This window comes from Mytilinidion resinicola, assembly GCF_010093595.1.
Source record: "Mytilinidion resinicola strain CBS 304.34 unplaced genomic scaffold BDZ99scaffold_13, whole genome shotgun sequence".
Taxonomy (NCBI): domain Eukaryota; kingdom Fungi; phylum Ascomycota; class Dothideomycetes; order Mytilinidiales; family Mytilinidiaceae; genus Mytilinidion; species Mytilinidion resinicola.
In genome coordinates this window covers 201,877-217,099 of record NW_022985449.1, presented here as the reverse complement: position 1 = coordinate 217,099, position 15,223 = coordinate 201,877, and the positions used below count along the sequence as shown (strand labels likewise).

The following is a 15,223-nucleotide window of genomic DNA, read 5'->3' as shown; positions in this document are numbered from 1 at the left end:
TTCAAGGCAGTTAAACAACATGCTGTGAAATCGCCAAGCCACCTCAAACATCGTTATCACTTAGTGCTCATGTTGATAGACTTGGTTTCACTGAATCTTCACAGGATATAGGGTAACTTCATTCAACTGATTCAGTGAGGGGGTGGTCATCACGTGGAGCCCAAACGTAGTTAGCTCCTCGCTTCATTGCCAAGACATTTTCGCACTCCCACGAAACTTTGGAATTGTCCTCGAACCCCGTCGTCACTCGCCATCGTCAACCTATACCACCCTCTCAATCCGCAACCCACCCTTTTTCACTCACAATGGCCCCAAAAAAGAACAAGAAGACCGCCGACTCGTAAGCGCTCTCTTGTCCCGAAAGCATAATCGGTTCGATCCTAACTCGTCAAAAAGGATCAACTCGCGCCTTGCGCTTGTGATGAAGTCTGGAAAGTAAGAAAGCCCCTCCTCGAAGACACAAATTATCCTCGTACAGTTGCTGACATGATTCGCAGGGTTACTTTGGGCTACAAGTCAACCCTCAAGTCGTACGTTTCAACCTCTCTGTCCCGTTGAATGTGCAATATCCGTCCCCTCCGCCGCTATGTCCAATTTGAATCTACGACACGCCTCCACTTCATCCCTCTACATTGCCTGAACACATGGCAAAACTGCGCCATACCTCCCCGCATACGAATCTCGAATACTCGTCAGCTGTGTACATCACCTAAATCTCTAACACCCGTCTAGGCTTCGATCTGGAAAGGCCAAGCTTGTCATCATCGCGGGCAACAGCCCCCCACTGAGGAAGAGCGAGCTTGAATGTACGTGATACTAGGGTGAATCGAAACATGTGATGCAATTGCTGACCTCTTTCCAGACTATAGCATGCTCTCGAAGACCTCTGTGCATCACTTCTCCGGCAACAACGTACGTCTACAACCCCTATCCTACCTCACGGCCTAACGACGGGGCCGCCGTCATGGCCGGTCCCCGAGGGCAAGCCCTGAGAAGATGTCTCTCCCCATAGAGACTTCGGAGGGCTATGCATCATACTAACGCGTTTCGGTGATAAAGATCGAATTGGGCACTGCCTGCGGTAAACTCTTCCGCTGCTCGACCATGGCTATCTTGGATGCTGGTGAGTTATTGAACCTGTAGCGATTCCTGGGTTTGGGCTGGTACTAATGCGGGCATAGGTGACTCCGACATCCTGAGCACGAGCACCGCATAAATGTGAGATGGACGATGATTGGGACTGGTTCTAGGTATTTTCGTGGCTCGGCTGAAACGACCAGCGGCGTTCGAGGCGCCAGCTTGCGTGCGGACAGAGGAAATATCCTGCTCTGCGTCAGCGAATTAGCTTGCATGAATCAAAAAGATCAGTAGTGCTCGGCACACAACTCATACTTTCTTCGTGCTGCTTATCATAATGTGGTTCTAGAGAATCGCAGTGAAGGATATATCTAGCACCACAGTAACCACACTCGAGATTTAGGGTATCTAATTCCAAGCCCGCTTATCAATCCGGGTTGTTCGCGAACAGGAACACAGATAGCAGCGTTCGGAGAAGTCCTGCTTCTGAGGTGTGCATAGTCAAAAACGTTTTCTCTCGAAGCGCCCGTCACCACGCCACACTCCTCATCCTCTCCCTCCTCCCCAATATACTCCCCTTCCTCCAATCCTCCTCCAGCGGCACCTCCGCAAACCTAGCCTGTGTCCCAGTATCCCCCTCACTCCCCCTCCTCTCCCGCGGCAGCCCTTCCTCCCACACCTCCTCCACCGTCCTCACACGCTCATGATACTGCGTCCTCAGCGGCAAGTACGTCGGCAACAGCCGCGTCGTGTCCAGGAACTCCTGCGCCGTGAACATGTCGTTGTCCGAGTCGACGGTCGTCGCGGAGATGCGGCGGATCTCGGGGATCGTGTAGTAGCCGGGGGGGAAGAGGGGGAGGGGAGGGGTGTGGGGGGCGGAGGGGTGGCGAAGGGGGGTGGGCGAGGGGAGGGGCGGGTAGACGGTCAAGTGGGAGATGGGAGCGAGGGAGCCGGGGTGGGCGAGGGTGTGCGCTTTGGGGGTTGGTGTTGAGGTTCGGGTTGACGAGGTTCGGATGGTGGAGGGGGAGGTCGAGGTTCGGGTGCTGGTGGATGGCTGTGGAGGCGTGGCGGCGCTGTCGGCTTGCGGCGGCAGGTGAGGTCGAGATGGGGGTGGTGATGCCGTTGGGGTTGCTTGGATCGAGCGGTGCAGGGTTGCGGTCTTGTCTTTTGCTTTCGCGAAGCTGCACAATGCGAGACAGCCGTCGTCGAGGCTGGAGGTGGTGGAGGGGGTTAGGGAGGGTTTCCGTCCCCGGATGGGCAGCGCGCGCGACACGGCGGGGCCGTCTAGCATCGGTAGGTTGGGGAGGGGGGTTCCTTCTAGGCTTGCGGGCTGATGTTGATGATGATATATAGGTTCTGGAGAAGAGTCATAGGGTTTGTAGATGGTAAGGTAGACACGTGGTGTGGGGGAATATCAGGTGGCATTCGTGTCTAAGGAAAGAGCAGCCGGAGCCAAAGTAAGCTTGAGCAGAGCGAGACTCTGACCTATGTATCGGCGGCGTGCTGCTCTCTCTTCTTTTCCCTCATGAGACATAAGCATGGTTTATTTCAAATTGCGATGAGTAGATGACAACGGCACACGAAGAGATAGCTTGAGGGTGGGTCGGCCAAACCCAAAATGGAGGAAAAGCATTGACTATAGAAATAAGCAATGAAATCGTGTCCACCTAGTATCAAAGACGACGGATGTAAAAGCGTAACGAAATCTTGTTTTCTACCAGCTGGGTGATCTTGTCGCCCTTTTGAGATTATGCGGATGCAACACTCAGCACGTGTTCAACATGCTCGTCAGTGCGCTCTTCTCTGCCGATGTGATAGTCAGGTCGTAGACGTACTTGACCTTGACCCACATCTTTGCGTATGTGCAGTAATACGAGGCTGAAAGGATATGTTGTTAGCTTTGGGTGCTCTGGCTATAGATTAATGAACAAAAGAACTTACTAAGAGGGGGCTTCCAGTCCTCAGGTCCACTATCACCCTTTGCTTCGTTGACGTTGTCTGTTACAGCAAGCAGTTGCGGGTTTGTCAGGTCGTTGGCGAACGCCTGACGATGCGCGGTAGTCCATGAAGCGGCACCAGACTGAAAATAAGTATAAGTCCAAGGTATCCTCAATGAAAGCGGGTAGAACTAAGCTCACCTTCCAAGCGTTCGAGAGAGGCACCAAATGATCTATGTTGTTGGTTTAGAGCAATCACTGCATGTTGGATTGTAATAATCACCTATATCAAGATCACTGGCAGCGGTCCAAGTAGCTCCATCATAGGGAGAATACCATGAGCCACTTGTGGAAGCACAGGCGGAATTTGTAACGACATTGGTGCCATCGCGCTTGAGAACAACCTCGCGCGTGTTGCACGTACTGAATTGTCAGTTAATTTGATGCAATTGGGGAATTGAATGCATTACCCGCTCTGAGTGATCCAGTGAGGGAACAGATCTCGGGAGTAGCCGTCCTGGGAGCCCTGAGCTGCAACGGTCAAGGCAGCTAAATTGCTCTTAGCCGTCGCCGTGGTAGGGACACCTGGTGGTGATGGAGCTGGAGCAGGGGCGGGTAGTGCGTGGACTACGGACGAGGCTACAAGAAGGCCAATGGCAAGAAGCATTTTCATGTTTGCGGAGAAGTTTTGGCAATTGATGCAACCGTTAATCAGATGCTGGTCCTAGCTAGCTAGAGGAGGGAGACTCCGCGATCTTCGCCACCTTTTAAGTATCTCTTCACTGTCGGAGGCTCCCGCGATGTTTGAGTGAATGTTAGTAGTCGCAAGCTAACGATAACAACACGCCTAGTCGCATCCTCATAAACAGTTTCCATTATAGCGACAACGAGATCAAAGTGGAAGGTCAAGGGAAGTGCCAAGAGTGATATGCAAAGCGCGTAGAGGCCGCGTTCCTGAGCAGTGAATGGAGCTGCTTCATTTGGTGTATGGGGCCGCCCTTTATGCAAGGACAGCGTGCTTGGCGAGATCGTTGGAGGGGTGCAAAGGCGAAAGATTGGAGTGGAGAGCGTGGCAGGCAACACGATGGGTGGGGATCTCTTATCATTCGTTCTGGGGTGCAGATCGCCTGTCGGGTCTTATTTTATGGTCCCTGGCCGAAACACAAGCTTCGCGATGCGCGCTAGAACAAGTGCGCCCTGTCCGCCGACAGGCCGATGCCGCGATCTGTTGAGAGTGTCGGGTAGGCTTGATAGATGCAGACATGTGCCTGGTTCGAAAGGGCTCAATCCTCCGATTCGGCGGCTGTCGCCCATTCCACCTCGTCACGGGGTTCAAGGCTGCTACATTTTCCCCTCACAATCTTGCTATTAAACTTGGCATGACTAAAAGCATCTCGTGGGTGGGGTTTGGGTACCTAGTAATCCTACATGATCCTGCCCGGATGTCTTTCCAATACGCCAGGTGCTCCTGATAGCGTTTTTCATTGATTGAATCAACCTCGATGCTCCTGCTAGAGCCTGCCACTACTCGTCGCTTAAAGTGAAATCATAGTCGCTGAATGCGGACTTGAATGCCGCAACATCCGCTTCCTCCTGCTCATGCGTCTGCCCACAGTCGTGCCAGTCGATACGCTGCTCCAACCCTAGAAGCTTGGCTAGAACCCTCCGTCCGAACTGCAAGTCGAACCTGAATGATGCATCCAGGGGAAGGACGAGGCTCGTTTCCTTGCCCTCGCTATCATCATTTTCCGGACTGGACCAGATGACGACTCTGAAGAAGTCATTGGATTCTTCGGAGCCATCACCGACATCCCTGGCTTCGAACTTCGGATATTTCTGATTCTCAGCTTCCACTTTGAAGGCGGCCTCTACTAGCCCTTGGCGAATAAGATCTGCTGATATCGGAAGGAATTGCCAATGGGTATGGACGCCGCCGGATCGACTGACTTCCCAAGTGACTGACCCTAGCTCTGATCCGGCGAGGGAGATGAGCATGCTATGGATGGCGCTTCGATATTTGTTCATCTCTTCGTATAGTGCATGGCGAGACTCTTCTTCGATAGACGCCAGGGTAGCTTCGTGGGTCAGTGGAATGATGAGTATGTGACATGGGAACGCCAATTTGGGGAATGTCTGTCCGGTGCTAAGTGGTCCCTTGGCGGTCGTTAGATATGCGTTGTCTCCGATTGAGGTTATGAGATGAGTTGCCAGGTTGGGATTCGAGAGACAGAAGAAACATTCGCCAGCTGTAGGAGGTGCGCGACGACGCTTATTTCCTCGGCCATGGCCGCTGCCAGCAAAACGAAAAGACGACGCTTGACTCGGCTGCGCGGGTCGCTTTTTGCCCGCCATAGACAACGGCGAGGCAGTTGCCCCGACAGGGACGGCGACGGGTGATGCGGCAGTTGGATCTAGCGAGAAGGCATATATCCACTTCTGCTTCTTTGGATTTCCGAATGAAGCCATACTGATGAATCGGGTGATTGGGAACGTGTCTGGTGATTCCTCAGTTGGTGCGTGGAAGAAAGGTTCGCGCTCGAAGAAAGTGTCCGTAGAAGTGGAGAAATGGTAGCGAGGCTTTAGAGTCGAGCTTAGATCGGCAATGCATTGCTGAGATGGTGGCTCTCCTAGATCTGACTGGAACTCGACTTTTGAGCCCGTCCTGATGCCTGCTGGCCATTCGCTTGTCACTAGGATGTCGGCTGTGTTGGCTCCGCGTAAGGCTCTCGCATCCCCTTCGCCATAGAATGGTGGGTATTTGTCTTTCGACGCACCACCAGTGATGTTAGGATCTAGGTTCCCGCCAAGGGCAACAATACGGATGCCTTCAGAGGTCTTGATGGTAGTTCGTTTTCCGAGGAAATAGAGATTGGAACACAGTTCACCAGCAGAGCTTTCTAGCTTCTCAATGACATCTTCGGGGAGTCCTTGTTTGCTAAGAGCAAAGTAGATTGGGAGCGGGATATCAATGTTTCCGTGAATGAGGGATTTCACGTTGTCTTTGTCTTGCGATGTCGCCGTCACGGGATCCGCAAATAGGTCCCCTACGATGATTGCAAGCGCGAAGGCATTCTTAGCATGCAGTGCCGATATCTTGCTGAACACGGCAGGGAATTGGCCGTAAACACCACCAACCACGAGACTGTCTTTAATTAGAAAGCTCACTTTCAGATTTCCCTTTTGAACAGAACAATACGGATATAAGATTGAAATGATGTATATCGAAACGGGAAATAGATTGGGAATGGTTGCACTTACATTTTCGAGGCCATGCTGAATCTTAAATTGAGGCCAGCGAGTGAGGCTTCAGCAAGGCTAGTCAGTTGCTCATCTGTGACATTGTAATGGTGAAAGAAGGGAAGATAAGTGACCGCACGCTAAGTGCATATCTAAGATGCGGTGTTGTGGTGAATCAACGTCGAGTTTTCTGGTGGTCGAAGCGCGCTAGCAAGGATCCCCGATTGGGGATAGCGTGAAATCTTGGCATCCATCATTTTTTTTAGACTTCCCACGCATGAACCTTGCTTGACAGCCAAACCGCAAACATGGCCATAATGTCTCGAGGCCGGCCAGAAAAGCCCTTCCGGCCAAAGAATACAAAAGGCGGAACCCCCTCCTCCCGAAAACACCACTTCGAATCCTTCTCCCAGCGCATCGCAAAGCTTAGCATCGACCCAGTACGCCGAGTTCGCCGCCCCACCGACGACGACGGAGACGTTACCGCGAACTTCTCATACTTCAAGACCTCCTTAGACGATTGGAGGGACCGCAATATCTCCGAAGACTTCACCAAATTCTCCCGAGAAGTCAACTCTCTTTGCGAAAGCCTCCCCCAAATCCTCCACCATGGCGACCGCATCCTGGACATACTGCTGGAATATATTGAGAAGGGGGATATCTGGAGCTTGGAACCGCTCTTGAACCTTGTGGGCCATTTCGCGCACGATCTGGGTGTGCGATTCGAGAAACACTTTGCGCGAACAGTGTCGATTGTTTCCCAGCTCGCTGCTACTAGGCAAGAACCTGAGATTATCGAATGGAGCTTTACTTGCCTAGCATGGCTCTTCAAGTATCTATCGAAACTCCTCGTACCAGATCTGCGACCACTTTTCGATCTGATGGCACCACTTCTGGGGAAACGGCAACAAAAGTACTTCGTTATGAGGTTCGCCGCAGAATCTCTCAGCTTTCTATTCCGGAAAGCAACAGCGTCATACCACAGGGATAAAACCCCACTGGAAAACATCTTCGAGCACATCGTCAAAGATTTGCAGGGCTTTTCGGACCAGAAGAACATCGATCAGTACAAGCAAGGCCTGATGGTCCTCATCACAGAGTCTATAAAAGGTGTACAGAACGGCGTACATTCTGGTGGACAAGTCATCGTGCAGGAACTGATGGCTCAGACCTACGCTTCTCTCAAATCTCGCGAATATCAAGAGCCATCTTCTGCTATTGAGGATGTTCTGAAAGGCGTGGTGACTGCGCTGATTCATCACACCAATTCCACTACTTTCAAACCACTTCTTACCGCAATTCTCAAGCAGATAAGACTCCATAACTCCCCTGAGAGAGAGGACGGTATCCGACTCTCCGCCCAGCTGATCTTCTTGGTCTCTGGTGTGCGGAAAGGCAATCGTGTTGAGGATTGGAAAGACGTTCTAGAGACCCTAGATTCTGTCACCGCTGGCATTGAGGGAAGTCGTTATTCGACAGCCTACGCCAACGTGCTAAGTGCATATGCGGTTGTTTTTCAGAGTTGCCCTCTAGAAGCATCAATATCTCACCTCAGAGTTCTTGAACGCTTCACCACTGAACCTTGGGAGTCTCATTTTTTGCCATTTTGCATGTTCTTTGCAAGCTTGGGCTCCGAGCGATTTGGGACCTTGCTTTTGCCGCATTTTAGAAGGTATGTGTTGATGAATCTAACCACGAGTATGAACTAATGCGAAAATAGATTCATTGCTTCAAAATGGCAGACCCACGGTGACGAACTTTGTGTCGTATTGCCTCGCCTATCCCAAAACTCGGCCATCCCATCTCAAAGTTTGAAGTGCCCCGTCGAATGGCAAGAACAAGCTGTCACACTATTCAATACAATTGCCGAGACGACTCATAGTCGCAAGGATGCGCTAATTTACAAGTGTAACGGCTTCATTTCCGCAAGTCAGACCCTTGCAATAGATCCTTCTCACAAAGAAAATATGCTGAAGAGCATTTCGAGTCTTTTCGACAAAGTGTTACAATCGCCTCAGTCTAGTACCGATTCACCTAGGAACATATTCGCTTTCGGTACTGGCTTCTCGTATTTGATCAAAAGCGGACACAATTTTGAATCACTCCAAGGCCAATGGCAATCTTTATGTCTCGCATCCACGAACTATGGACATCATATACATTATTGGCAGGCACTTCTCTCCTTGATAACTAAGGGACCGCAGGCTTTTGACTTCAGAGGACCGCACATGGAAACATTGAAAGCTGCCCTGTTGCCATGTCTCGGGTCACCGTCGCACGGTCTACGGCTGGCAGCACTGGAAGTACTCAGTGTTATTGTTTCTACTCTGCAAGGCGAGATATGTCAGATCCTATCCACGGCCATTCTGATCGAAGAGAGTCCCATCGGCATAGAAACATCACGCTCACTTTCTATGAATATGAGAAAGCTAGCTACCAGCTATAAATCCGTAGCTTCGGATCCTTGGCTTTCAACAGCAATCCCGCAATTCTGCTTTGGGCTTCTGCATGTCAGATTTGCCCAGCTCTGGGATGATTCATGCTCAGCCCTAAAAGAAATATGTGCAACCAGCGAAGGGGAAGCGGCAGTTTCGCAGATTGCGTTTGCTTGGCTGGAAAGCATTCCGGACCATCCAGAAATACAAGCTCCGAAAAACGATGAGGCCAAGTCTACAGAGCGCATGTCTGAGTTCGAATGCAGCAATGTCAATCATCTAATCGTTGTCATCGAAGATACGCAGAAAGTCAACGACGAAGCTTCCTCGCAGCTGAAAGACCTTTTCGAATCTCAGCATCAGCCAGCCCATCTAATTTCTTCTGCCAACAGAACTCAAGCACTTCGTGTTCTCAATGCAATTCCACACGTCGCTGAGAAACGGTCGCGACTTCTAGTGCCGGTACTTCTCGATTGGGTATCAAAGACGGATATCAATACCAACCAAGAAGCTTCCGAGGACGACGCCGTAGATGCTGAAGAAGCGCAGCCCCTTCGGTGGGCTCGAAAAGAACAGAAGGCTATGCTTTCGCTGTTCGCGCAATTCGTTAATCCCAAGGTCTTGTACAAGTCGACCGAAGTCTACTCGACGCTGCTTTCTCTTCTCGAAAATGGAGATGTCGAAATCCAAAAGTCCGCCCTCAAGGCTATTCTGACGTGGAAGAACGCTGCGGTTAATCGATACGAGGAGAATCTCTTCAATCTCCTTGACGAGGCTCGATTCCGGGAGCAGATATCTGTGTTTCTAGACATTGGCGACGACGAGGATAATATCCAAGAAGACCATCGTGAAGCGCTTTTACCAATCATACTACGACTGCTCTACGGCAGAGTCGTTAGTCGATCTGGGTCAGCAAGTGGGAAACGAGGCCAGGAATCCCGACGAAAGGCCGTCTTTATCGCGTTGACAAGATTAGGAGAGGGCGCCACCGCTCAGTTCCTAGACATTGCTCTTGGGCAGCTCAAAGACATCTCGATTATCCAGAACAAAAGTCTCAACGAGGATCTTGTAAGACAAGATATTCTGGAACCCAGAAAGCATTTCGGCCTCCTCAACATGTTCGAAGACTTCATCAACACTCTTCAGGCCACAGTTCTGCCATATGTCCCAAGAATAGTGGATCCTCTGCTATACTGCTTGATTCGGGCTAGCCGCGGTATCAGCGAACACGATGCCGGAGCTTCCCTTCCGCAAAATGCTCCATTGTCACTGCTGAAATCTATCAGACAAGTAGGATTTCACTCACTGAATATGTTTTTCGAAAGCTGCCCAGAATTTGCTTGGAAACCCTATGTACCTGTCATTATCCGGGAGCTGGCCGAACCAAGACTGGAACGACTACCTAACGAGACAGCCCATTCCATTTCTGGGCTTCTCAGATTATTTTCGGTATGGGCCAAGTCGCTCTCGACCGCATTGTTTCTCGTAACTTGCAACCCTGATATCTTGACTAAGATTTTGAAATGCCTCGAGGTCCCTTCTGCAAAAGACGAGGTAAAGCTATTCGTGTTGAACGATATCTTGCGAAGTATTGTTAAGCTTGTCCACATCGGCAACGAGGTATCCACTGCCAACGCGGACGAGCTGAGGGACGAGGTCCGAAGCCAAATTCTGGAACCATATTCCAACATGTTCTTGACGCAGATCGGAAATCTACTGCGCAAAGGCCCTAGCAAGGATCTTTTGGAGACTGCCGTTGGCTGTGTCGCAGATCTAGCACCATTCGTCGTCGGTTCCTCCGAGTCACAGAACTTGATCGAGATAGCAACTTTCCTATTACGGCAACCTACGAAGCGTGTCAATCCACAAACCAAAGGAAACCTCCTAAAGATTCTCCACGAATTCATTCCTCGATGTGATCTTGGGGCTACAGGTATATTCGACGACATATTCAGTGTCACAAGCTCGCTGTTCGCCTTCTTCAAGGATCGTCCAAACAGACAAGTTCTTTGCGCTATTATCAAAGATCTATCCGAAAGCCATGTCGATCTGCAGGAGGTTGCAGATATCTGTTCAGGGCTTAACTCTTTCTCCATAGACAGACTCGATGAACCGGACTTTGAACGACGATCTCGAGCCTTCGGCGTCATTAACGAAGATAATTATCTCTTTTATAATCTCAGGCAATGGCGCCCTCTGGTTTTCAACATGCTCTACTATATCAAAGACAGCGAGGAACTGAGTATTCGGGTTAACGCGTCATACTCCCTTCGACGATTCATTGAAGCCGCTTCCACAGACAGCGACAGTAGCTCTGTCGATGAGTTCAAAGCTCTGATATCGGAAACTATCCTTCCAGGATTTCAACAGGGGTTTCGTGAGCATTCCGAACTAGTCAGGTCAGAGTACCTCTCGGTCCTTGCACAGCTAGTGCGACGCTTCCCTACTTGGTCTCCGGTTTCCGATCTCCACATTCTTCTGGCAGGAGATGATGATGAGGCTTCTTTTTTCACAAATGTGCTTCATATTCAGCAGCACCGACGTTCCAGGGCACTTCGAAGGCTTGCAGCTGAAACACAGACCGGCCAAATTGATAGTGGCAACTTAGCACACCTTTTCATACCGCTCATAGAGCATTTCATTTTCGATAAGTCGGATGATGAAAGTGCCCACAACCTTGCAGGAGAGGCGATACGAACCATCAGCTTACTTGCCCAATATCTTGAGTGGCCGCAGTACAGAGCGCTTCTAGTCCGATTTACCAGCTACATCAAAAGCAAAGAGGATATGGAGAAGACAGTCATAAGACTCGTTGGAGGTATCATGGATGCGCTTAGCCATGCCGGAATTTCTAAGGGATACATCGAGCCTCGATCAACAAATAAAGCCAAAGAATTAGATGCTGCGATTACTACAGACGCGCGTTCTGTCAATGGCGCTGAAATATCCTCAGTTGATGCCGAGATGACTGTGCCGCCCAGTCTACCTCAGACCAAACTAGCAATGACCCTTCCAGCTCAGGGAAAGCTCTCGCATGATCTCATCTCCAACATTCTCCCAGCCCTGATGGATTTTCTGAACAAGAAAGATGAGTCCACTGTCAGCCTTCGTGTCCCGATCGCTGTTGCGGTAACCAAGGTTCTCCGTGTGTTGCCTCCAGATCAATTTGCGGAGAAGTTGCATTCCGTTCTTTTGGATGTTTGTCAAATCTTGAAGAGTAAATCGCAGGACGCACGAGACATGACGAGAAACACTCTGGGCGAAATCTCGACTTTGATTGGGTCCAGTTACTTTGGATTTATACTCAAAGCCTTGCGGGCTGCTCTTCAACGGGGCTATCAGCTTCACGTTCTCTCCTTCACGATGCATACACTTTTGAACAAGATATCATCACCTACTGATGACCTCGCTTATCACCTGGCTCCTGGAGACCTCGACTACTGCCTACGAGATATTGTGGCAATCATCATGGACGACATTTTTGGTGTCACTGGACAAGAGAAGGATGCAGAAGAATACATCAGCAAGATGCGAGAAGTGAAAAGCAGCAAAAGCTTCGACTCTATGGAGCTCATTGCAAAGGGAACAACCCTGAATCATCTCGTTGACCTTGTTCGGCCGATCATGGCGCTGCTTCTCGAGAAGCTGAACATCAAGATGGCCCGAAAAATTGACGAGCTGCTCCGCCGCATCGGCTTGGGCATACAGCTCAACGACGCTGTTAAGAATCGAGACATCTTAGTATTCTGCTATCAGCTGATTCAAGAAGTCAATGGCATGCAGTCCCAATCTAGTGCACCAGACGATGATGAGCGGACGAAGAAGTATCTCATCACTATGAAGTCGTCCCGTGGTTCTGGAAAGGGCGCAAAGGCCTCTCATTTCTACAAGATGACGCGGTTCTCCATGGACATTCTTCAATCCGTTCTTCGCAAGCAGGAGTCACTCCAAACGCCACAGAATGTTGCAGGCTTCATACCGATCATCAGCAACTTCCTCATTCAGGGACAAGAAGAAGTCCAAGTTTCAGCCATGCGCCTTCTCACGACCATCATCAAGGTGCCTCTTCCTCTAATCGACAAAAATGCTCCCCTCTACGTCGCCGAAGCTGTTCAAAGCATCAAGAACTCGCCGTCAAGCAACACGGAACTAGCGCAGGCAGCCTTGAAACTGATCTCTGCAATCCTTCGCGAGAGGCGAGATGTCAAGGTCAAGGAAAAGAACATTGCCTATCTGCTCAAGCAACTGAAGCCTGATCTCGACGAGCCAGACCGTCAAGGTGTAACTTTCAATTTTCTTAGAGCAGTGATGGCGCGTAAAATAGCGATACCGGAGGTTTACGAGGTCATCGATGTGGTTGCTGCCATGATGGTCACAAATCAGACAAGAAGTTCGAGAGATGCAGCGCGGAGTGTGTATTTCCAGTTCTTCATGGAGTATCCTCAAGCTGAGAAGAGATTTGAAAAGCAGCTCGAATTCTTGATCAAAAACTTGAGCTACAAATATGTTGAGGGAAGACAATCTGTAATGGAGGTTGTCAATCTTCTGGTCACCAAGGTCGGCGACAACAAAATCCAGGAGATCCTCAAGTTGGTCTTCATACCGCTAGCGGTTCAAATGTTCAATGATGAGTCCAAGGAGTGTCGGGAGATGGCGAGTGCTCTCTTGAAAAAGGTTTTCGAACGCACGGATGGTGAGCAGACAAAACGGATCATTGAGCAACTCAAGAGATGGATGGACCAGGACAACAAGGGCCTCAAACGACTAGCGATGCAGAGCTTTGGACTGTTCGTTGAAGTTACAGAGGGCCAGTCGAAGGAAATCGCGTACGTTCTCGATCATGTCGAGCAAAACATCGCAGAGCACGCCGACCTCGACGAGGATGGATCTTGGGAGCTTATCTTCTATTCCCTGAATACTTTCTCGAAACTTTGCAAATACGCCCCCAGCAAGACGTTCGCTGTGGGTATGGAAGGTCTATGGACTTCGGTCCGCAGATGCATATCCTTCCCACACGTATGGGTCAAAGTCACAGCTGCCCGACTAATCCAGCGATACTTCGGCGACTTCGCCTCCACAAACGCCGAGACCGGACTGGATTCGCTCCCTCTCATCGGCTCCGGTGACCTGGAGCTCCATGGCGGGGAAATGCTCGACATCATGAACGGCACCCTAAAAGTCCTCCGAGTCCCCAAATCCACCGACGAACTCTCGCGCGTATCCGAGGAGCTCTGCGCAGACAGCATCCGCAACATCGCCTTCCTCGCGCGCTGCTTCGCCGCCAACGGACTCAAATATAACCGCCGCAAAGTCGCAAGCGACGACAATGAGGACGAGGAAGAAGAAGGCCCAGCCCAGGCCTCTGACGACGACTTCGCCGGCTTCTCCCCCGAGCCAGAGGCTCTCCCAACAGCCCTTCACATCCTCCTGGCCCGCCTCGCGCATCTCCTCCGCGCCGAAACCAAGATCATGCGCCTCGAAGCGCTGTTCCCCAAGACCGCCACCCTGGCTCTGCTCTTCTCACTATGCTCGTCCTTACCCACTGAATCTCTAACGCCTTCTTTACCACTCCTTCTTTCTCCACTGCTCACCCTCGTCGATCCCGCGACTACCGTGCCGCGGTCTACAGATCCCGCGTTCAACGACGCATACAAAGCACTTACGGATAAAGCGCAAGAGATTCTATCGACGCTGCAGAAGAGACTGGGGACGACGGCATACGTGGCAGTAGTAGGGGAGGTGCAGCGGGGAATCCGTGAGAGGCGGGAAGGGAGGAGGGCGAAAAGGAGGGTTGAGGCTATATCTAAGCCAGAGGAGTTTGGAAGGGAGAAGAGGAGACGGCAGGATGTCAAGAGGGTTAAGCGGAAGGAGAAGGGGAGTGAGGCTAGAGGTGCGAGGAGGGGATGGTGAGAGAGAGGGACGGATGGTGATATGGAGTTGCATGGTTAAGGCGTTCGGGTATTAGTGGATTATGAGGCGGTCAGGGCCTTCTGGATAAGGGGCGTATTTTGATACGATAGATTAGCATGTAATGAATGCAACTCTGCGTTTGTTCATCTCAATTCGAAGCATATGGCCTCTACATACATCCTTTAACCACTAGGTCGGGAGGCTTCTGGGCGTAACATTTGGGTTTCTTGACATCTTTGCTCGACACTTTTTCCGCCACGATATTTGAGCGGCCCAATACTATCCCGGCAGAGTGAAAAGGTGTCGCTCGTACAAGCTCGAGGTTACGTGGACAAATCCCTTTGCGGAAATTACAACAAAACTCCACACCTTGGCGCCTGTCTTGCAAGGTTCCAAATAGGTAATCTCTACATGGGCAAGGCTTGGCGGATCGGAAATGTGTGGAATGCAGATGATGAGCACTGCCAAGACATCCTGCATCCTTACTAATCATGTATGTCTTGGCACTGCTCATCCTCGGCCTTCCACACTTTTCTCACTGCCAAGTCTTAGGTGATCTCAGTCACGTGGGAAAGATGCCTGAAGACATTGGTCGCTTGAAGTGGCGTAGCTTCTCTATCAAAAATA

The 15,223-nt window shown here is 50.7% G+C and overlaps 5 protein-coding genes across 5 annotated transcripts; 2 read left to right on the top strand and 3 right to left on the bottom strand.

Moving 5' to 3' along the window:
* Positions 1–305: 305 nt before the first annotated feature.
* On the top strand, positions 306–1,544 carry BDZ99DRAFT_572548 (cytosolic large ribosomal subunit protein L30; the record flags this gene model as incomplete). Its single annotated transcript, XM_033728210.1, has 7 exons — positions 306–340; positions 397–435; positions 498–530; positions 733–806; positions 863–912; positions 1,060–1,123; positions 1,182–1,544. The coding sequence occupies 7 exons, from the start codon at positions 306–308 to the stop codon at positions 1,214–1,216; spliced, it is 330 nt and encodes a 109-aa protein (XP_033574598.1). The 3' UTR covers positions 1,217–1,544.
* A 62-nt stretch (positions 1,545–1,606) lies between these two features.
* Positions 1,607–2,605, bottom strand: BDZ99DRAFT_535064 (uncharacterized protein; the record flags this gene model as incomplete). The annotated part of the gene is made up of 1 exon (XM_033726552.1): positions 1,607–2,605. The coding sequence occupies exon 1, from the start codon at positions 2,366–2,368 to the stop codon at positions 1,607–1,609; it is 762 nt and encodes a 253-aa protein (XP_033574597.1). The 5' UTR covers positions 2,369–2,605.
* BDZ99DRAFT_61695 (uncharacterized protein) lies at positions 2,606–3,892 on the bottom strand. Its single transcript, XM_033728770.1, has 5 exons — positions 3,485–3,892; positions 3,298–3,437; positions 3,216–3,247; positions 3,019–3,157; positions 2,606–2,955 (listed from the first exon to the last, which is right to left on the bottom strand). The coding sequence occupies exons 1-5, from the start codon at positions 3,685–3,687 to the stop codon at positions 2,843–2,845; spliced, it is 627 nt and encodes a 208-aa protein (XP_033574596.1). The 5' UTR covers positions 3,688–3,892; the 3' UTR covers positions 2,606–2,842.
* A 646-nt stretch (positions 3,893–4,538) lies between these two features.
* BDZ99DRAFT_489285 (uncharacterized protein) lies at positions 4,539–6,286 on the bottom strand (the record flags this gene model as incomplete). Its single annotated transcript, XM_033722974.1, has 2 exons — positions 4,539–6,156; positions 6,273–6,286. The coding sequence occupies 2 exons, from the start codon at positions 6,284–6,286 to the stop codon at positions 4,539–4,541; spliced, it is 1,632 nt and encodes a 543-aa protein (XP_033574595.1).
* A 273-nt stretch (positions 6,287–6,559) lies between these two features.
* Positions 6,560–14,681, top strand: BDZ99DRAFT_535060 (U3 snoRNP protein Utp20; the record flags this gene model as incomplete). The annotated part of the gene is made up of 2 exons (XM_033726551.1): positions 6,560–7,923; positions 7,972–14,681. 2 exons carry the CDS (start codon positions 6,560–6,562, stop codon positions 14,594–14,596), a joined length of 7,989 nt encoding a protein of 2,662 aa, XP_033574594.1. The 3' UTR covers positions 14,597–14,681.
* Positions 14,682–15,223: the final 542 nt, after the last annotated feature.